Source organism: Cuculus canorus, chromosome 11 (genome assembly GCF_017976375.1).
Source record: "Cuculus canorus isolate bCucCan1 chromosome 11, bCucCan1.pri, whole genome shotgun sequence".
NCBI classification, from domain to species: Eukaryota; Metazoa; Chordata; class Aves; order Cuculiformes; family Cuculidae; genus Cuculus; species Cuculus canorus.
In genome coordinates this window covers 5,576,333-5,596,931 of record NC_071411.1, presented here as the reverse complement: position 1 = coordinate 5,596,931, position 20,599 = coordinate 5,576,333, and the positions used below count along the sequence as shown (strand labels likewise).

Genomic DNA, 20,599 nt, shown 5'->3' with positions numbered 1-20,599 from the left:
ATTTTTACCGACTCTCTTTATTTTTGAGTAATTGTAGATATGCAAACAAACATACAAACAGCTGAAAATCTAGGAAGTTACCACTACTCATCATTCAGTATTTCACTTGAAGGAGGATATCATATAATCGTAGGAAGTCTGGAGGTCTGAGTGCTATTCCTGGTTCTACAACAGATTTCTTCACACTTACAACAGTTACTCTTCCCATTTGCAGATTTAGGTTAGTAGTACGTGTATGATCCAGAACTGCATGAGGTGCATCCGATACATACAGAGGACTTCAAGATCTTTAGACTGCATTAGAATTTCTTGTGTGATTTTTTTCTTTGAGAAATAGAATTTTAGAAAAGATTTATTATAATAATAGAGTCAGTGTTACTGTTTTGTTGATTTTATTCTTTTTTATTCTTCTTATCTTAAGGTGTATAAGAAAGCCATCAAAAATCTTTTGCCTACACCAGCCAAATCTCATTATACGTTCAACCTGCGTGACTTTTCCCGTGTTATCCATGGCTGCTTGCTCATTAAGAGTAAATCAGTTGAAAGCAAACATGTAATGATTCGGCTGTTTGTACATGAGGTATTCCGTGTTTTCTATGACCGTCTAGTGGAAGACAATGATAGAGCCTGGTTGTACAACTTAACAAAAGATATTGTGAAAGAACATTTTGAAGAAGAATTTGATTCAGTATTTGCACACCTGAAGCAAGAAAATGCACCTGTGAGTATCACCTGTGGCATAATAATTGCTTTCATTAAAAATCTAGGACTAGGAAGTTTCTCAGTCACAGATGAAATTTTGGATCGAATGTGCTTGAAAATTTGAGTTGAATTTGGCCAAGTGGCTTCTTCATAAAGATGTTTGGAAAGGTTAAACTGTTGTACATAAACATCCTTTTCAAAAAAATATTTAATTTAGAATGTGTGTAAACTTACTGCTTTTCCATGAAAGAATTCTGTCTCTCTGATAGTGAAACAAAAACTTGTTTCTTATTCAATTAAAAAAAAGTGCAATTTTTTTTCAGATTTACCCCCAAATTAATGAGCATTTACTGATGATGAAAGTTAATTTCCCAAACATAGTATTTTATTAAGCTCTTAAGTGTCTGCACGTAGAAATAAAGTATATAATTAATCAGTAGGTAAGCAAAGCAACTTTCCCAAAAACTTCTGTTACGCCTTTTCTTGGAGATGCAGCAGTATGTGCTGAATCTTTGGGCACTGGGAAAGAGCAGAAGAAACCAGAGTGATTTATAAATCACTACCACACAAGTAGCTGGGATTTGTGCATAGTACAGTACCTGCAAGGAGAAATACAAATATGAATACTCCTGAATGGACTTCCAGGATAAAGAGACATTCTCTTTTTAAATTTAGCCTGTGACTGAGTTACTATATGGTAAACAGCATTCTGTAATTAATATGAAATTTTAATATTTAAAATGTTGAATAACCAGGTTATACCATATGCCATGTCTTCCTTTTTTCTGTTTTTTATTTTTTCTTCTCCTGTCATTTCGTTGATGTGTAGGAGAAATAACTTCGTGGTCTTAGTTGTCCATGTCATAATGCATTGAAAATTGCTAAACACACGTCTGTAGAAATTTGGTGTCGTCTGAAGGTGATGGTTGTGAGATTGTTAATGGCTCTTTGAGCCAATTGTGTTCCAAGAACAAATTAGGAATAATTATGTTGTTTAATACAGAGAATTTTGAGGTGTGTGTTGTCTGTGAGTTAAAATATTTCAGTGCTTGTTCTCTTCTTTCAAATATTTGTCTAAATCCTCCTTTTTTTTCCCTGAAGTTTCAATGAGGAATAGTTCATTAAATATTAAACTTGATTTTGTTGAACATTTATCATAGGTAATGGAAGAAGACATGAGGAGTTTGTTTTTTGGTGACTACATGAATCCAGAACTTGATGGAGATGAAAGACTTTATGTTGAAATTCCAAGCATTCAGCTGTTCAGTGATGTTGTGGAGCATTGTCTGGATGAATATAATCAAACCCACAAAACAAGAATGAACCTTGTAGTTTTCAGGTGTGTACAATCAATTATTAATCAATTATTAAGAGCTTTAAGCAGTAGTCAGTAATTCAGTATATCCAGATTTGTGGACTGTGTTTTTTCTAAGTCTCCTCCCCTTTATGCATCTGTTAAAGTGTTTGTGGTGTTACACCTCTTAAGACGGAAGTGAGCTGATATTTCTCTTATGCCTCTGCTTTTTCTATCCTAAAGTAAATAATGAGTAGTTTTTCTCCTAAGGGACTTTGAATATATTCTTTGGTTGCTACAGAAACGTTGCACACCAATGCAGGTGGGTAATCTACTTGTGCCAGGCCTCTTTACTGGGGAAGATGGAAGTTGGTTTTGCCTGCAGCCACTGGACTTTCTTTCACCAAGGATAAGAATTCTAAGTTTGTGAGGTATAGAGTGAGATAGAGAACAATCACAGTCATCTGTCTGCTCTGTTATTATGCAGCAGAGCCATCCCCACTTCCAGGCGTGGACCCAGGCTGGTGTTGCAGCTAATCCTGTGAGATTTTAGACCCTGTGGGCTGATATTGTTGCCTTAATTTGTGATCAGGCAGAACTGCAACTAAGACAGATCAGAAGGTCACAACACCTTCCTCTTCCCTGTTGTTGAGTTTACTGCCTTTTCATATTTGTCTTGGACATATAGATGCTTCATTAAGCATATGGTTTAAGATTATGGTTTAAGCACTCCTAATAGCAGCTTATTTTGGTCTAGGTCATTTTGACAAGCTGCATTTATGAGTACCTGTACCTAGGTTGTTCCTTTAACAAGTATTTAAACTGCGATACTTCAAGAAAGTTAAAACTGATAATACTGCTGTGATTTAGAAGTAGAGACTTTCTGTTGGTTTTCTTGGACACTTTTATCCATATAATGCTCCTGTTCTCCTCACTACCAACTCCTTTTAGTGATTTGTAGCCATTTATAATTTAGCTGAATGCTAATATTTGTGTAATAGAAGACTTGTGAGTTTTGTTTTATCTCCTGGTGCATTCCCACTCACTTTCTTCCTCTTCCCCACCCCACTTTCAGAAATCTGTTTTGGAGATGCTACTTCTATACTTGTTTCACAGATTTATAAAGGCACAAATATATATTTATTTCTGCCATTCTGGTAATCGATACATTTCAAATACAGGTATGCATTGGAACATCTGTCTCGTATAAGCCGTATTCTGAAGCAGCCAGGGGGGAATGCTTTGTTAGTTGGAATGGGAGGAAGCGGACGCCAGTCTTTGACCCGTCTTGCAGCATTCATGGCAAAAATGTGTGTTTTTCAACCAGAGATTTCTAAGACCTATGGCAAAAATGAGTGGAGAGAAGATCTGAAAGTAAGTATTAATAACCTGTCCGCATTTTTACCTAATGTTGAGGGAGGATGTTTTGGAATGTACAATGTTTTAACTGTCTTGCCTTTTCAGAGTCTTCTCAGGAATGCAGGTGTAAAAGGCTTGAAAACTGTGTTTATAATCACAGATACACAAATTAAAGAAGAAAGCTTTTTAGAAGATGTTGACAGTGTCCTCAACTCTGGAGAGGTACCCAATCTTTTTGCAGCTGATGAAAAACAGGAAATTATAGAGGTATCTTTAGAAATTATCTTTAACGGCGCTTCCCTTTTCCAGCTGTTTTTTCTGTTCAATGTGAATAATTTTTCTGTTCAATGTGAATAAATTATCAGTGTCAGAGATAAACGTAATCCTATTCTCAAGTAATATTTACTACTTGTTCTGGTTTTCTGGTTTGTTCTGCCTGTTTCGTTCCTTGATAAAAAAATTAATTTCGTGACAATGTTGTCATGAATGGGATTGCTATAGGACTTGAGAAGTGCTTAATGAGAAATGATACGATGATCTGTACCCTATGCATTATTCCTAAGGGTGTTCGTGCAATAATTCAAGCTGTCAATAAGCATGAGGAACTCAGTCCCTTGGCCTTGTTTGCATATTTTGTGAACTGCTGCAAAGAAAATCTCCATATTGTGGTAGCATTCAGCCCAATCGGAGATGCTTTCCGCAATCGTCTGAGACAGTTTCCGTCACTCATCAACTGCTGTACTATTGATTGGTTCCAGGTATGTGAAAATGATGTTGTTTCCTCAACAAACTACTTCAGTTTTCTAGCAATCTGTATTTTCAAGTCCCGTTAGATTTTTCTCATGTGTTCTTTATAGAAGTGGTCCATGTTTTTCAAAATTTTTAAGTAGCATAGGCATTTTTTGTGATGTTTTGGGACCTCGTAGGTGTACAATCTCAGTATTTCTGCAAGTAAACAAAGTTAAATTTTGTTGCTAGAAATGTTAAATTTCTGAAGTGGTGAGTAGTCTCCCTTCAAGAATGGTAATTTGTCCTTTTATTGCATAATGTGTATGTTTTAAAGGATGAGAGAAACCATTCCACTGATTGTAAAAGATGGTAACTTCTGCTGCCCCTTAAGCAGATCATGTATCATAGGGATGACTAGCTAATGCAGGTCCTATTGTTTATCAGTAGATGGTTTATAGCAGAACAAAATCTTGGAAAATTCCCGTAGTAAATGATCCTTTGTGTAAGCGATGTTACCCTCAGTAAAGTGTAGTTAGCTCTATAGCTTGGCCTGGTGCTGACATCAATTAATTTTTCTGCCAAAAGATGATCTAGACACAGAAATGTTTGGATAGAATGGCAATAACGTAGCTTTTAAACAGAAGGTCAGCTGGGAGTTGCCAGAAAGGATTGCCTGGATAGTGACCTTGGTGTATTATATCAGTTCATTATTCTTGAGACGCAGCTGGGACTAGGGTGTCTCATTCTGGTATTTTGAATGGTAGAACTTGTTTTGAAAAGTATGAAGACTTCTAACAGCTGAATTTTGCAAGTGCCTCTCTGCTTATTTTTCCCTCAGCCATGGCCTGAGGATGCCCTTGAATGTGTGGCTAATAAGTTCTTAGAAACACTTCAGCTCACAGACAATGAGCGGCAGGAGGTTGTGCCCATCTGCAAATACTTCCATACCTCGGTTTTGTCTCTGTCTGCAAGGTCAGTTTCTTTTGAAAACAACCCATTAGTTTGTAGAAATATTAAGAGGGAAAAGATAATGCTGTTGAAAGTAGTACATTGAGCAGAAGTAGCACAATAGCTGAACTTCTAGAAGAAACAACAAAGTGGTGGGTGGTTGAGTTTCATTACTACTAATTTCTGTATTAAAAGTTAATATTATTGTGTATCTGCATAAAAATATTCTGTAAAATTGTTGAAGTTGTTTAATCCTATTCTTTGTCAAGCAGTTATGTAACTTTGCTAGCAATAGTTAAACTAAAAAAAGAAAACAAAGCTTAAAGATTCTCTTTTTTAATAGGTTCTTGCAAAGTCTGGGCCGCCATAATTATGTTACTCCTACTTCTTATCTTGAGCTTATTGCTGCATTTCAGAAGCTTCTTACTCAGAAGCGAGACACTGTGATGAAAGCCAAGAACAAATATGTGAATGGACTACAGAAACTAGCTTTTGCTGAATCACAGGTGAGTTAGGACGAAAATGGAACCGAGAATACAAAATGTTTAGCAAAACCAGGTATTTTCCTGGATAAATCAGTCAAAAGCATTACTTCAGATTTCCTTTAGCTCAATCTTCAACAGTAAAACTAAGAAATATATTTTGCCTTTTCTTCCTTACAGTCATAGCGGTTGTGCCAGAGGCACGTGTTGCTGGGCAGGCAGAATGTGAACAGAGCTTCCCTTTCCTAACTGGTTAACAAGTGACTATAAGTGACTAGAGATTGTACATACGAGATAAAAACAAGTCTCTGCAGTGTTTGGATTTAAAACTTAACGTTATTTCCTCCATCAATAATTTTTTCATCAGTAAAAGTTAAATCTTTTAGAAACTGTTGGAAATTGTACTTGGCACTACTGAATCCTGCCTGATTCTTCTGCCTATGTATAGGTTGGTGAGATGAAACAAGAACTAGTTCAGCTGCAGCCCAAACTGGAAGAGGCTAAATTGGATAATGCAAGCATGATGAAGGTAGAGTTATACAAATACAACTTTGTGGGTTTTAGCTTAAGCGTATGTACACTTGGGACCAATAACTTCATCTTCATAATAATTAGGTTTGAGTGGGTGTTCTTAATTTTACAATGTACTTCTGCTTCAGTATCTGAGCTGATTGTAGACAAGTTCTAAAGAATATGCCTGTGTATGATTGCTGATCTGTGCCTTTCAGGAAATAAGAGTTCAAGTTTTTGAGCTCACTTGTTTACTGGGGTTTACAGTATTGTGAAACTTGCCACTGTTTTTGCCCATATCCTTAGAACTGGAGTAAATTGTATTATTTGTGTAAAATACAGACTCTGGATATACATTCCTTGCCTAATTCTGTGCTGGAGGATGTTAGAGGAACTTTCAGGCTAATAGAGGTTGGACTGGATTTCCCAAGGTCATTCACACACATTGTAAAACTCACAAATAGTTCTTCAGCATACAAAATAAACAAGAACAGTTTTGCTCAGTCTGTCTTTGTATGCACAGGGATTATACACTTCATTTTTAGAAGGATCCTAGAAAGGTTTAATTTCATGGAAATTTAGTGGGATTTAGAAACCGATCTCTTTAGGTGGTCTGATTTCATCCAGTTTGCCTACTGTTAAAGCTCCATGATGGTGTTGTGTTGTGCTAAGAAACAAATTACTCCATTGACAGACCTTAAAAATACTTGAAAATACCAAAATACTTCTTTTTTTCTCTTTATATCATACAGAATTCTGTAACTGCTGTCCTAGGTAATTTCAATTTATTTGATCCTTCGCTGGTCAGAAGGAAGCTCACCCGTGTCTTTTTCTTTAGACTATAGAAATAGAATCTGCAGAAGTAGAGCAAAAAAGAAAAACTGTAAAAGTAGATGAAGAAATTGCTACAGAAAAAGCTGAAGAAGCTCAGGCCTTGAAAAATGAATGTGAGAGTGACCTGGCAGAGGCCATCCCAGCCCTGGAGGCTGCACTTGATGCTCTTAACACTTTGAAGGCAAGCTGGTCTTTAGCTTCAGCATTTGCAAGACTTACTTAACATCACGAAACCCTTCCATTTATTTGGAAAAGAATACACTAAGATGAAAACAATTTTAAAACTGTTACATTTCTTCAGGTTTGGCAAAGGAGAGTATCTGTACAGTCATTGTTCAGTATATTTCCTCTCCCTGTAGTCAGAATACAAAGGGGGATGTGCATTTGAAAAAAGGGTTTATCTGCAAGAAAGCCTTCTTGTGGGAGAAGTAGCCAAAACCTGAAATTGTCAGCAGTGCTATTAGCTGAATTTCCTTTCAGCTAAGTTACTGTTGGCCACCAGTGTGTAACATGTCATTTGTTTATGGCTAAGAATTATCTGGATCTTTGGTTTAAAGATTTTATCCTTGTCAAGACCTACATGTGATCTGAAGGCAGTATTGTTGAGAAAGTCCTGCAGGAATTTGGCGTAGTTGGAGTTATGAAGTGTATGAGGTGTCCTAGATGACACAGAAGTGTATAAGAAATTTTTCTCACCTGGACGTTTTAAAACATAGTTTTGATTAATCATGAGTTCCCAATTAGTAGCATTTAGTAAATTTTTATTTCCTCCGCATAAGATACATTGATGGATATTGTTAACACTGTGTCAGCTATTTTAAAAGCCCTCCATCCTTATGTTCATTGATAGTAGTGTTACAATTCCCCTTTTTTCCTCTTAATTCATTTATATTAGTGATGAGAAAGGCATAGCATCTGTCATAATCTTTTAAAATGTGTTTTTTATTTTAGCCTTCTGATATATCAATTGTTAAATCAATGAAAAATCCTCCGTCTGGTGTCAAACTTGTCATGGCTGCTGTCTGTGTCATGAAAGACATAAAGCCTGAAAAAATTGCAGATCCTTTAAAGGCTGGAAGCAAGGTAAAATGACAGACAGTAATTTCAAATAAAAGTGTCCTTCACAACACCGAGCACTTATTCAATAAACAATAGCACACAAGGTCCATTAAAGTAGGCAAGTACTTGTAGCCTCCATCCATTATTTTACTGAAAGCTTCCACAATACCGCATTTCCTCCGGTTTCATAGAAACGTTTGGTTGGAAAAGACCTTTGAGATGATTAGGTCCAACCATAACTGTCCTCTACCACACCATATCCCCAAGCATCTCATCTACCTGCCTTTTAAATGCATTCAGAGACTGTGATTTAACCACTTCCCTGGGCAGCTGTGCCAGTCCCTGAGAACCCTTTCGGTGAAGAAATTTTGTAATGTGCGAAGAGAAGACATTTAATTTGCTTGACACCTGTACAGATAACAGATAGCATGTAACTTTTCCCTGAGACACCGTTCAGTTTTTGGCTTTAGGTGGGATTTGGGGGAAATGTTTGATCTTTCTCCTTTTTTGACGTCTCAAGGAAATACAAGATTATTAGTATTAAATATGCATGAGTTTTAATTAAAAGATACTGTCATTTTTTATTTGTATGTGTGTTTTAAGTCTTGAAAACATATATCCTACTGTGTTTTGTAGATTTTGGACTACTGGGGTCCAAGCAAGAAACTACTTGGTGACATGAATTTCTTAAAGGATTTGAAAGAGTATGACAAGGACAATATTCCAGTAAGACTTCTGTCTAATTTTTTTGTGATTTTTGCCATGTAGCTATGTTCTTGCAGGGGAAAAAAATTAGAAAATACTGTATCAGAGGCCCCATTTGTCCCAATTTAGTCAACTTCTGTTATAACCGAGGATCCTTACCAGATAAGAGACGGTCTCTAAAGGATGAGTATGGTCATGGCAAGTGAGCCAAAATTCCTCAGGGAGAACCTTGTAAGTGGCAGCTCACAAGGTTTTAGAATTCCTTTTGCAATTCCTAAAGCTTCTGTAGAACCTGTCTTCTATTTGAATGAAATGTCCTTCTGGGCACGAATGTGTGTAACGTTGCATGACCATAAAGATCTTACTATCTGAAACTGTGATTCTTGCTGTTTGCCCAGTTAAGTAGAAGTTGAATATGCTTTACCCTTTATAAAACTGATCCACAAAAGTAAGCACAAGCGATGTAATTAATTTAGGTTTTTGTCTTACATGAGTAGAAATAGATTTTTATAATGATGCCCAACAGTTCTGTTTTGAGAAAAAATAGCAAACAATGCGTTTTGCACAAGGGACAGAGTAAACTAAAGCTTCTAGGTGACTGTAATGCTCTTAGCACTTCCGTAGCTGCCACATGGCAAATGTACCAAGTGCATGATTATAAAGGATAAGGATAGGATTAGGATGAAAACAGGATAAGACCACAAAGTGAGATAGGAAAATCAAAAGAAACAAATGAGCAGTGATTTCTTCCACAATTAATACTGAGTAGTTCTTTCCTATTTCGTTGTGTAGAGAAATGGCAATCAATCAGTGTGATTGTAAAGTATCAGCTGCAAGATTTTGACGAGCTGTAACGCTTTTGTTCTCCAGGCAGCTATCATGCAGAAGATTCGAGTTGAATACTTGACTAATCCCGAGTTTGATCCGCATAAGGTGGCTAAAGCTTCCTCAGCAGCAGAGGGTTTATGTAAATGGATTATGGCGATGGAGGTGTATGACAGGGTTGCAAAGGTGCGTTTTTGAGCCGAGGCCCTCAGTACTTGGTATATTGACCCTAAACGTTGTATTAAATAATAAAGTTACAATAATGTGCTTTAAGCATTTGTGTATTGGTTGTAATTGAATAGGTGGTTGCACCCAAGAAATATCGTTTAAGAGAGGCACAGCAGTCCTTAGCAGAGACAATGGCACTCCTGAATCAGAAGAGGGAAGAACTTGCAGAAGTTGAAAATCATTTGGCTGCTTTGGAACGAACCTTCACTGAGAAAACTGAAGAAAAGGCTCGTTTAGAATTCCAGGTTGATCTATGTGCTAAAAAACTGGAACGAGCAGAGAAGTTGATTGGAGGCCTTGGTGGAGAGAAGTCAAGGTCAGGTTAATGTTAAAATGTCTGATATAACTGCCATTGTAGAAACAGAACTTTAGTTCTCTGGAATCTCTGTATCTCTGCCTGAGGGCTGTACTGTGGAAGAGTGGAACAGTCTGGGCCTTTGAAAGGTTTCCGGTTGTTTATAATATAAAAATATGGGCAGCAAAGTTGGGGAAAATTGTGGAGAAAGTCTTCAAACTGAGAATGAAATACAGAAACAGAACATCCTTATTCTGCACCTGAAGTTACCATAAGCAGCAACAAGAAAAGTTGATTTTTATCATCGATATCACTTATGTGTGGATTTCAGCACCATTTTTTTCTCTATTTTGTGCTTGTCATAGGTGGAATAATGCTGCAAATGGTCTTCAAGACATGTATGATAATTTGACAGGAGATGTGCTGATATCGGCTGGTGTGATAGCGTATCTGGGAGCTTTTACTATTGGATTTAGACAAGAATGTACCAAAGATTGGAGCAAACTGTGCAAGGTTAGAAGGCTATCTTAGACGTGTTTGCTTATTTTCAAACTACTGCAAGAGGCGTCAAAAATCGCTTGTGGTTTGTTTAATATTAGCCTAGTACAACTCTTTAAGATCAGTGGGATAAATTCTGCTGATCTAATGCTCTGTAATTTTTAATTCAATTAAATCAGTGAATTTACTTTAGATTTGAAGCAACTTATCAGAAACAAGAGCACATCATTGACTTTTTTATTACTTAAATAAAATCTCTCAATTTTCTCTTTGTGCCTTTAAGTGAAAGAATTACCTTTGAAATGCAGTTATATGTCACGTAAAAAAAGTCTTTAATAACTTACACTAGCACATATTTATATGTTAATTAAATGGTTTGTTAGGCTGTTTGCAAATAGACAGTCCTAACAGACTTAGACTAATGCCATCATTCATAAATCAAGTGATTTGAAGTCACTGATTGTGACTGTGACATGAAACAGTAACAAATCAGCATTGTGTCGCTGTGTTACTAAGTTAATGGAAGATATAATCATCGGATGATATCCAACTGTGTGTGAGTTTCTTAAGGTAATGCATTATAAATATTCAGTGGGGAAATATAGTAAGCTACTGAAATGGTGATTTTCTCTCTCCCAGGATTTTTACTTATACTTCACCTGTTACAAACTGTTAAAAGGAAATGCACGAGGTTATTTTGATTTGAAGTGGCTTAATAAAAGATGCAAATATGCAAAGAAATATAGAATAAAGATAAGAGGGGTTTTCTTTCCTTTCTTTTTCTGTTTTTTTTTTTTGTTTGGTTTTTTTTTTTCCCCCAGGAGAAAAATATCCCTTGTTCTGAGAATTTCTCTTTGAGTAAGACTCTTGGCGACCCTATAAAAATAAGAGCCTGGAATATTGCTGGTTTGCCTACTGACGTATTTTCTGTAGACAATGGGGTCATTGCTGACAATTCAAGACGCTGGTAGGTTTAATTTTCATATCCAAACAAGTTTTCACTTAAGAAATAAAAAGCAAAATAAATGTCTAGAGACCGTGTAGCTTCTGTAGAGAAAAACTAACTTTTTAGATGTTTATTTATTGTGTGTGAAACTCAGATTTATGTAAAGGATTCTTTTAGGATGTCTGAAATAAAATTTCAATTAGATTACATGAAGTTAAATGAAACTAGTGAGAGCTATCTGCGAATAGTCTGCACTCAGTAGAAATAAGAATATAAAACTTTTTATTGATGTTCTTGAGATCTGTATTCTCTCAAGAATTAGTCTTTATGATTCGGGTTATATTCAGATTACAGTGTGTAATTCCATTTTTAGAATACTGCTTTGTTCCACGAGGGTGGAGAAGGTTGATGTCATTTGTGCCTCACTTTTTAAAATACATAAATATACCTGAAATCAGCAAGTGCAAAGGGGACAAATCTGTTGAACAAAATGAAAATATTGTCACCTTTCCCTGCTCCACTTACATTTCCAGTCTCACACTATCTCGACGAACAAGTCAGACTTAAATTGCAACTAATTGTTGACTTTTATTTTTTTAAAGTGAAAAAAAATATGAGAAAGAACTCAAAATGTGTAAAGATAAACAAATTCTAAATACTGGGAACCCTAGGGGAGAGGCAGAAGAATATTTTACAAGAATTCTGCATTCTGATTTATTTTGTGGAAAATGTTATGAAGATTTTTTAAAACTATTTTTGGTATTACTTTTCAAATTCTGATGAAACGCATATACCTCCATTTTTCACTGATCTCTTAAAATAGCAGAATTTAAATTGTATCACTTCTTCCTGGACAACCTGACACAAAAGCATTTGAAAGTAGTTTAAAATCTGAAAAGCTTCTGCGAGCACTGATATGACTGTCTTGTACGTTCTAGGCCACTAATGATCGATCCTCAAGGTCAAGCAAATAAATGGATCAAGAATTTTGAGAAGGAAAACCGCCTGAATGTCATCAAGCTTAGTGACACGGATTACATGAGAACCCTGGAGAACTGCATTCAGTTTGGAACTCCCCTTCTGCTAGAAAATGTTGGAGAAGAGCTAGACCCATCACTTGAGCCTCTGCTACTTAAACAGACTTTTAAACAAGGTACATCAAGATTAATTTTAACACTGAAGTAGATTACATTAATCTTCATCTTACAGTCTGTGGTGCTGTTTGGTGTTTTCTTATTGCTCTCTGGTTTCCTGCTGCTTGTAGTAAGAGGGAGGTAACTTCAGAACAACCTGAAATTTTCTTTTATTTTTTAATAAATATTATTTATACATCACATGATGGTAGTTTTCTGTCACAACCTTCACCGTGTCATTATAGGAGTCTAAATAGAGCCACTTGAGTCTGCAAAGGGAAGATTCTCAGTTACATTTACTTGTTAATTTTCATTTCTATTTTGGTCTACTACTAATACTTACTTAATTTTGCACAAATTAAGAAAAGTTATCAAGGCGTTTTGCTTAAGGCACAACTTTTCTGTGTTTTCCGAAAGTTGCTAAGTAGCTATGAATTTGGTTTTCAACTTTTCTTTTCCTCTTGGGGAAAAAAAAGAAGAGATAAAAAAGCTCAAACAATATTTTTCTAGTTTTATTTTTTGAGTTTCCCTTTTCAGACAGGTAATTTGAGGAAAGAATAGTCTGTAAGAACATCATAGTTGATAATGATAATAGTTGATAATGACAGAATAATTCCATGGCTCTGTTACCACCTCCAGCATTGTAGATGTGCATTGAAAGTACCGTAGTAATTGGAACAACTCAATTTCATCTGCTAAGAGTGAAATTCGACCTCAGTGAAATCTGTGGGAATTTTTGGTGTCACTTCTATTTATTTACTAATTTTTACTTGTCAGTCTCATTGAAAAGAAACTTGCTTTTATTTCATCAGATGTGTTTTTTTCTGTAAGCAATTGAAGTAGATAAAGGTTTTCTTAATATTTCTCATCTTAACTTTAGGAGGCGTGGAGAGTATCAGGCTTGGTGAGGCTGTAATTGAATATTCCAGTGATTTCAAGTTTTTTATTACCACAAAACTGAGAAATCCACATTATACGCCTGAACTTGCTACAAAGGTTGCTTTACTTAATTTTATGATAACACCAGAGGGACTTGAAGACCAGTTGCTGGGTATTGTTGTAGCAAAAGAGAGGTAGGTCTAGCCTTTTCATTTTTTATGGCGTCATTCCAAGGAAGTGAAAGATTAATTTATTGTAAAGCAAAATGAACGTTACATGGTGTTAATGTTGCTCAACAACAGCTTTTTTTAAAAAAAAATAAAATTTATTTTTCTAGTTGTCATATCCAAGAAGTTTGTTAGGGAAACAAATTGTCATGTTTATTGTGGGGTAAGTGTCCACAAGTTAATTAAAATAGCAGATGTAAGGTCATTATAATTTTCATAGCAGTCTTCTCTTGAAATAGTCTTTAAATGTCAGAGAACTATGTAAATATTGTTTGAAATTTAAATTATTATTGTGATTTTTGCAATTTGACTGAGCTGCCAGAAAAGGATACATAATCACGAGAATTTGGCTTTCATTTCAGATTAAATAAGTGCACAGTACCTCTGAAACTGATTATGAGTCTTATCTGAACCCTCACAGAGACATAGGGAAGTGGTTTCTGGCTTGTACCAAAATGTCTATGCAATTGAACTTAATTCTGTTTACTAAAAATGTGTTGCTAGCAGTAAATTTATTCTACGTGTCACGTGGTGGTTTTTACAGGCAGCAGAGATATAATAAAGAAAACCAGGGTGTGCTGATGTGTGAAAATGCTAAGATGTTACAGTTTGGAACAGAATTTCCAAATACTGAACTGAAGTTACTCAAAGAAATCCCTACTCAGAATTATAAACATATACTGAACAGTAACAACCTCTATAAACTGAAGAGAACGTTCACAGATATTTATTGTACAAAGAGGGACCATCCTCATGGGCTTCCTTTACAGTCAGTAAAGATGAACCTTGACTGTTCGTGTTGTATATGGTTTTTTCATTAGACCAGAATTAGAAGAGGAAAGAAATGCTCTCATCCTTCAATCTGCAGCCAATAAAAAGCATCTAAAAGAAATTGAGAAGAAAATTTTGGAAACCCTACATTCATCTGAAGGGAATATTTTGGAAGACGAGACTGCTATTGAGGTCTTGGATTCTGCTAAAATAATGGCTAATGAGGTGACAAAAAAACAGCAGGTGAGGAGTGTGTAGATGTGTTTTCCTTAACAAGACTTAGAAATCATGTGTTTAAATTTGCAGCTAGCAGAAGGAACACAAATCAGATGCAAAGGAGAGTGAGGAAATTCTGTACTTGTGAAATATGAAGAGAAATAAAACTAGATCTGCTCTTGAATCATCACTGATGGTTTAGTCTGTCTTTAATAAAAATATGTAGAAGAATATGTATCTATATATTATGATTGAGTGAGAAGTAACAAATTCTGAAGTTAACTGGTTAAGATAAAGGAAGGAACTAATAGTAAAATGACAGAAGTATTCAGGGAGACATCAATAATCGGGGGGAACTGATATAGGAATGCAAGCCCAGATACTTTTGTTATACTAAATGCATGAAATACCAGCTGAAGTCAGAGGGCTGCATACATTGGTATAAATCTGTCTCACTCTTGTGTTATCAAGTCCTATATAGAAGTATTTGAATAATGTTATTAAGTATTAATATCTTTGGACAAAATAGAATATTGAAAGCTTTTTTTTATCAGCTACTGTCCATGTTAATATTTAGATTGCAGAGAAAACGGAGCTTAAAATAGCTGAATCTCGAGAATGTTATCGACCTATTGCAAAGCATTCGTCAGTGCTGTTCTTCAGCATTGCAGACTTGGCAAATGTTGATCCCATGTACCAGTACTCCCTTAGTTGGTTTGTTAACCTCTTCATCAACTCCATTCATGATAGGTAAATACAGTCTTTCTGGTGTAAAATAAAGTGTTTTCATTCTCTGCTTTGAATGCCTTCCTCCGTTTTGAAACCGTTTATCTCTTATTGCTCATTAAATGCAGGTTTTTGAAACAAAATGTGATTTGTTAATGAGGTAAATGCTCTTCCTAGTTACTGTTTGAGCAATGAACTGTAAGCCTGTTCTTTATTGAAGTATTTTTAAGAATGTGACTCACAGAAAAGGTGAAGTCTGTTTCTGAACTAGTCTCCATTATGAGTGCCACCATCTAACTGGCAAATTGATTTCAGCTCATTATTTTGCTTGGGACTTTATGAAATAACTGTAAAACACTGAGGATAATTGAAATATGGGGAAATGGCCATCTAAATCCATTGTGGAGCATGTGGGCCTAATGTAATTCCTCTGCAACTCTAAAAAGATTTAGATTTCTTAACTGGTTTGCTTAAGTTATTCACTTTGAAGTCACAGTTTGTCACTTGTTTTCTTTTTAGTAACAAATCAAAAATTTTGGAGAAGCGACTACGATATCTAAATGACCACTTTACATTCAATTTGTACTGCAATGTGTGTCGTTCACTGTTTGAAAAGGACAAGCTGGTCTTCTCGTTTTTGCTATGTTGTAATCTTCTCATGTAAGCTCATTTTTCTGAAGTCTCTTAATAATGGAAAGTAATGATTTTCTTATAATGGAAAAAGGAGTTGATGAGATAACATGTTCTTGTGCATACTGATAGAGTAAGATAGAATATAAGTAGATGGAGTAGGATCACTCACTGTCTTTAGAGTAAGGTACGAATGTTTGGGGGTTTCTAATATTGATAATATTTACAAATGAAAGAGTATGTGATTGCATGTATCACTGCTTTGTATAGCCTTTGGGCATCTTATGAAAAGAACGTTCCTATGCTTATTAATACCAATGATTTTGTCAGTGATGGATCTTTGGCTCTCTTTAAAGGACCTGGATAGTGCTATATAGCATCCTATGTCAAGAAAATTTCTGCTATTTAAGAAAACATTTTAGAAAGAAATCTGAGACAGTACTGACCATCCCAACAACATCTAGGCTTTTGTCTTTATTTTTAATTTTCTGTCTTCTTTTTTACCATTTGCATACATCATGAGATCTCAGTCTTCTCTCTTCCACCAGCTTTTTAGTTTCTTCTTCCTGATTTTTTGTGGTTTTGTATGAAAACATTGTGAAAGGAAAGATAAGTTCAAAATTATGCAATTACAGCCATAGCATGCAGACTTACTTAATTAAAATGTTTACACATCCGTATGTGGACAATTCTTCCTTGGCCAATTTGTAAGGCTACTGTATTCCTAGAATCCATTATTTTCTATGAAACCTTTAAAAATCAGGAATAATATATCATTTATCTCTTAAAACCCTTACCATAGTCTTAATCAGTCAATTTTACCATACAGTTTTTGGTCTTTATAGATTGCTGAGATCTGATCTCGGCTGTTACTGCAGTAGAAAGATTGCTAAATGGCAGTGAAGTATAATTAATTTTAAACAACTCTTTGAGTTATGTAAAATTATATATCAATAACTAAATATTATCCATATTTTTTATTTAAATACAGGGCTAAAAATGAAATGGAACATCAAGAGTTTATGTTCATTCTAACTGGGGGTGTGGGTCTCAAGAATAAGTATGAGAATCCAGATCCATCTTGGCTACCAGATAAGAGCTGGGATGAATTGTGTCATGCCAGTGAAATCCCAGCTTTGAAAGGACTGAGGTATAGTTAAATGTTGATGTGAATTAGCCTTAATTTTTGACCGAAGCATGTGTAACGTGCAGAAAGAAATGTTTCCTATACATTTTATAAACTAGTGCCAGAATGCCAACATGGTAAAAACTGTTCCCTTTTTTCATCATTAGGTTTGCTTCACTTATTTAAGTCAGTCAGCTAATTATAATATTACTTAATTAAACTATTTTCCTAAATTATTCAAGGTGTTTCCTGAGGAAAATTTTATTTTGGAATGCCTCCATGGTAGAGAAACAATGTTTCAAGGGCATCAATGGAGGCCAAAGGAAGTAAATGAAGCAAAATTCCACTGCAGTGCTGGGGGAGGAATTTTTCTGGTAAAATCTGATCTCCTGGAATCTGGAGAATTTCATCCTGAGTCTAACCCAAAATTCTGGAGTCAGCATGGCTGTGAAAGTCGTGCATATAAATAGCTGACAGAGTCCAAATGTTTGGAGGATTTGGATCTGACTCTGGAAACACTGCTCTGTTAGAAGAATTTGTTTGGGGCTGTTTTGTGTTTCTCCCTCTTTGGAGTTTTAGTAGCAATGGGGATTTTGGAGTTCTAGTAGCAATGTGGGTGATGATCCAGACTGTAACTAGTCTGAGTTGTCCCGCTGCAGAGGGCGTGCTCTGCACGCTGCATGAATTTCTTGGTAGTTTTCTTCGGTTAAGGAGTGGAGTTTTTCTGACGTATGAGAGGCAGAAAATTCACCAAGACCGAAGAAGGTCCAAGCAGTGCTGGCTGGAGGAAGAGGCAGATCTTATTGTCAACTTGGAACCTTTCAGCTGGAGTCTTGTATGTCTGCAATAGCATGGTGGGAAAAGAGTTTTCATTGTTCAGGAAGGAGCTTAACTGTAGGATTTTTTGCTAATGTAGGTGTGAAGTGGCTTGTGTGACAGTACAATGGAATTGGCTGCTGAGAATCATCAGAAGACAGACTCCAGGCATTTACAGTAATTGAAAGTGCTTTTTTTCTTTAGGAGTCATGTCTCCGAAAATATAAGCAAGTGGCAAAAAATTTATGACAGCAAAGAGCCACAAAGCTTTCCATTACCTGAACCATTGAATAGTACATTAAATGAATTACAGAAGATGATAATTCTTCGGTGCCTAAGACCAGACAAGGTAAAACGATCTGTTATCTGGTGTTTGTAAACTGTTCCATAACTTGTAGCATAGGTTGCACTGGTTGTTAAAATAACTGATCTGTTCTTCATTGTATTTTAGTAAGAAAACAAATGCTACTCTTATTTTTCAGTTGAGCAATACAAACACCACAAAGTTCAGCTGAGATTTTTTTCTCTGATGTCATTTAGTGCAACTTGCAGAGAATACTCATTGTTTTAGTTTCCTTGAAGTGCTTGTTCATGTTTAGTCTGTAATATACACCAGAACAGGATATATTAGCCTGGACAAATACACAGGCCAGGATCATGTGTTTTCACACAAAGGTTTCCAAGGCAAAGAGACATCAAATGTGTTTATTTGAACAGCTAGGGCAAACTTCTAACACATTCTGTCTTTAGTGTACTTAGCAAATTGTATCATATGTACTTTAGGAACATAGGATTTAAAGTACATATTGTAACTGCTCCTTAGAATTAATAAAGAATAATTACATTAATTTTTACTAAGAGGGAAAATGTTGATCCTCCACATCAGGTGAAGCCTGAATTAAAGTCTTAGTGTAGTTTAATATTGTTTGTATGAGGTATGTTTCTTTTGTTTTCTAGAAGTGTTACTATTCCTTTTGTAAGGAAAAAAATAAAAGCGAAGGCAAGTGTCAGCATGGGCTAAAGGCTTTGCTTCTGAAGCATTCTGTAAGACTGGTCTCAAATCTAGCAGGGAGGTGTCTGTGCATCAGGAATTTAACTAATATATAGTATATAAAAAATGCTGTCAAATATGTCATTATGTTTCATTTATATTAATGGTTTGTATATACTTTTTTTTTACCAGATTGTTCCAGCTGTAACAACATTTGTAACCAATAAACTGGGGAAGAAATTTGTTGAGCCACCTCCTTTAGATCTAACAAAAAGTTATTTAGATTCAAATTCTACAATCCCTTTAATATTTGTGCTGTCTCCAGGAGCAGATCCCATGTCCAGTGAGTATAAACAGAAAGTGCAAACAAAGCATAGTACAGCTTTTCAGATTCGGAACCTGAATTTCCCCTTCAATACACAGTGAGGATTACGTTGCACTTCATGCAGGTAGATTTGCGTGTGCCCTGTCACACTGGTAAAATCCTGTGCTCCCTAAAAATGCGAATGGTATTTTAAACTGAATAAATTTTACACTCATCATCAAAGCTATATTATGTGCATTTTAACAAAATAGTAATAAACATTCTTAATTTTTCCCCAATGTAACTTATTTTTCACAAAGAAATACTAAAATGTTATGTTTTCTGTTCAAGGCCTCCTGAAATTTGCAAATGACAGAGGGATGGTTGGAGATAAGTTTCAGTCCATCTCATTAGGACAAGGACAAGGACCTATAGCTACAAAAATGATTGAAAAAGGAATGGAAGAAGGAACCTGGGTTTGTTTACAGAATTGCCATTTAGCTGTCTCCTGGATGCCAACGCTGGAGAAAATATGTGAAGAGTTTAACGGTGAAAAATGTCATCCAGACTTCAGGCTTTGGCTTACCAGTTACCCTTCACCTAAGGTACGCGCATTGCCAAACCGTCTCTGTCTGGGGAAAGGAAAAGTTGATGGCATTTTTAGGAAATATTCAAAAAGTCAACCTCTCTGCAGTACAATGCGACTGTTGGAGAGATAAAAAAATTATAAGCATAATAAAACCAAGCGTTTTATGTAATATTTTGATATTGTGATGGGTGATATCTTGATGGCTAGTGAATGGAACTGCACTTTGCTGGCATATGCAATGAAGAACTTGTTGTCACCGAGGCTTTGTTTCATATAAATTAAAAAATTTAATTTTGCATTTAATTTATAAGGTGTTGAATATCAAGAAAGCATTGTAATGTGTAGGTTTGTTGTTTACAGCAAGGTCTTACTTTCTTGATGCCTTTGAGAATTTTTTTATGGAAGGCTGTTGATGTTTAAAATGTAATTTCTTACAGATAATTGTTTATATAACAAGCATATATAATAATATATTGTTTTAACAATACAGTATTTATTTCAGAACTTCTCAAAGCAGTTTTGCTATTTTCATGTTTAGTTTCCAGTAACCATTCTGCAAAACGGAGTGAAGATGACAAATGAACCTCCTACCGGTCTCCGGTTAAACCTACTAAAGTCGTTTCTTTCTGATCCTATTTCTGATCCTGCATTCTTTGCCGGGTGCCCTGAAAAGGAGCTGGTAACATGCTTATCTCTTGACAGTTTCATTCTGGGTTTTTTTTCAGCCTTAGATATACTGATTTCTGTCCAGTGAATAAGCTAAAAATTGTATTATGA

The 20,599-nt window shown here is 35.6% G+C and overlaps 1 protein-coding gene across 1 annotated transcript in view; it reads left to right on the top strand.

Annotated features, from left to right (window-relative positions):
* DNAH12 (dynein axonemal heavy chain 12) overlaps nt 1-20,599 on the top strand; it is a 62,862-nt gene that overhangs the window by 33,977 nt on the left and 8,286 nt on the right. Inside the window, exons 41-65 of the mRNA XM_009571506.2 lie at nt 422-721; nt 1,863-2,041; nt 3,178-3,370; nt 3,461-3,622; nt 3,919-4,113; nt 4,923-5,056; nt 5,376-5,538; nt 5,963-6,043; nt 6,863-7,039; nt 7,810-7,941; nt 8,554-8,643; nt 9,493-9,633; nt 9,750-9,991; nt 10,336-10,483; nt 11,290-11,435; nt 12,353-12,567; nt 13,428-13,620; nt 14,475-14,667; nt 15,218-15,390; nt 15,886-16,026; nt 16,988-17,146; nt 18,143-18,287; nt 19,122-19,272; nt 19,585-19,838; nt 20,361-20,501. Coding sequence (XP_009569801.2) covers nt 422-721; nt 1,863-2,041; nt 3,178-3,370; nt 3,461-3,622; nt 3,919-4,113; nt 4,923-5,056; nt 5,376-5,538; nt 5,963-6,043; nt 6,863-7,039; nt 7,810-7,941; nt 8,554-8,643; nt 9,493-9,633; nt 9,750-9,991; nt 10,336-10,483; nt 11,290-11,435; nt 12,353-12,567; nt 13,428-13,620; nt 14,475-14,667; nt 15,218-15,390; nt 15,886-16,026; nt 16,988-17,146; nt 18,143-18,287; nt 19,122-19,272; nt 19,585-19,838; nt 20,361-20,501 — 4,248 coding nt within the window. The remainder of the gene's footprint in view (nt 1-421; nt 722-1,862; nt 2,042-3,177; nt 3,371-3,460; nt 3,623-3,918; nt 4,114-4,922; nt 5,057-5,375; nt 5,539-5,962; nt 6,044-6,862; nt 7,040-7,809; nt 7,942-8,553; nt 8,644-9,492; nt 9,634-9,749; nt 9,992-10,335; nt 10,484-11,289; nt 11,436-12,352; nt 12,568-13,427; nt 13,621-14,474; nt 14,668-15,217; nt 15,391-15,885; nt 16,027-16,987; nt 17,147-18,142; nt 18,288-19,121; nt 19,273-19,584; nt 19,839-20,360; nt 20,502-20,599) is intronic.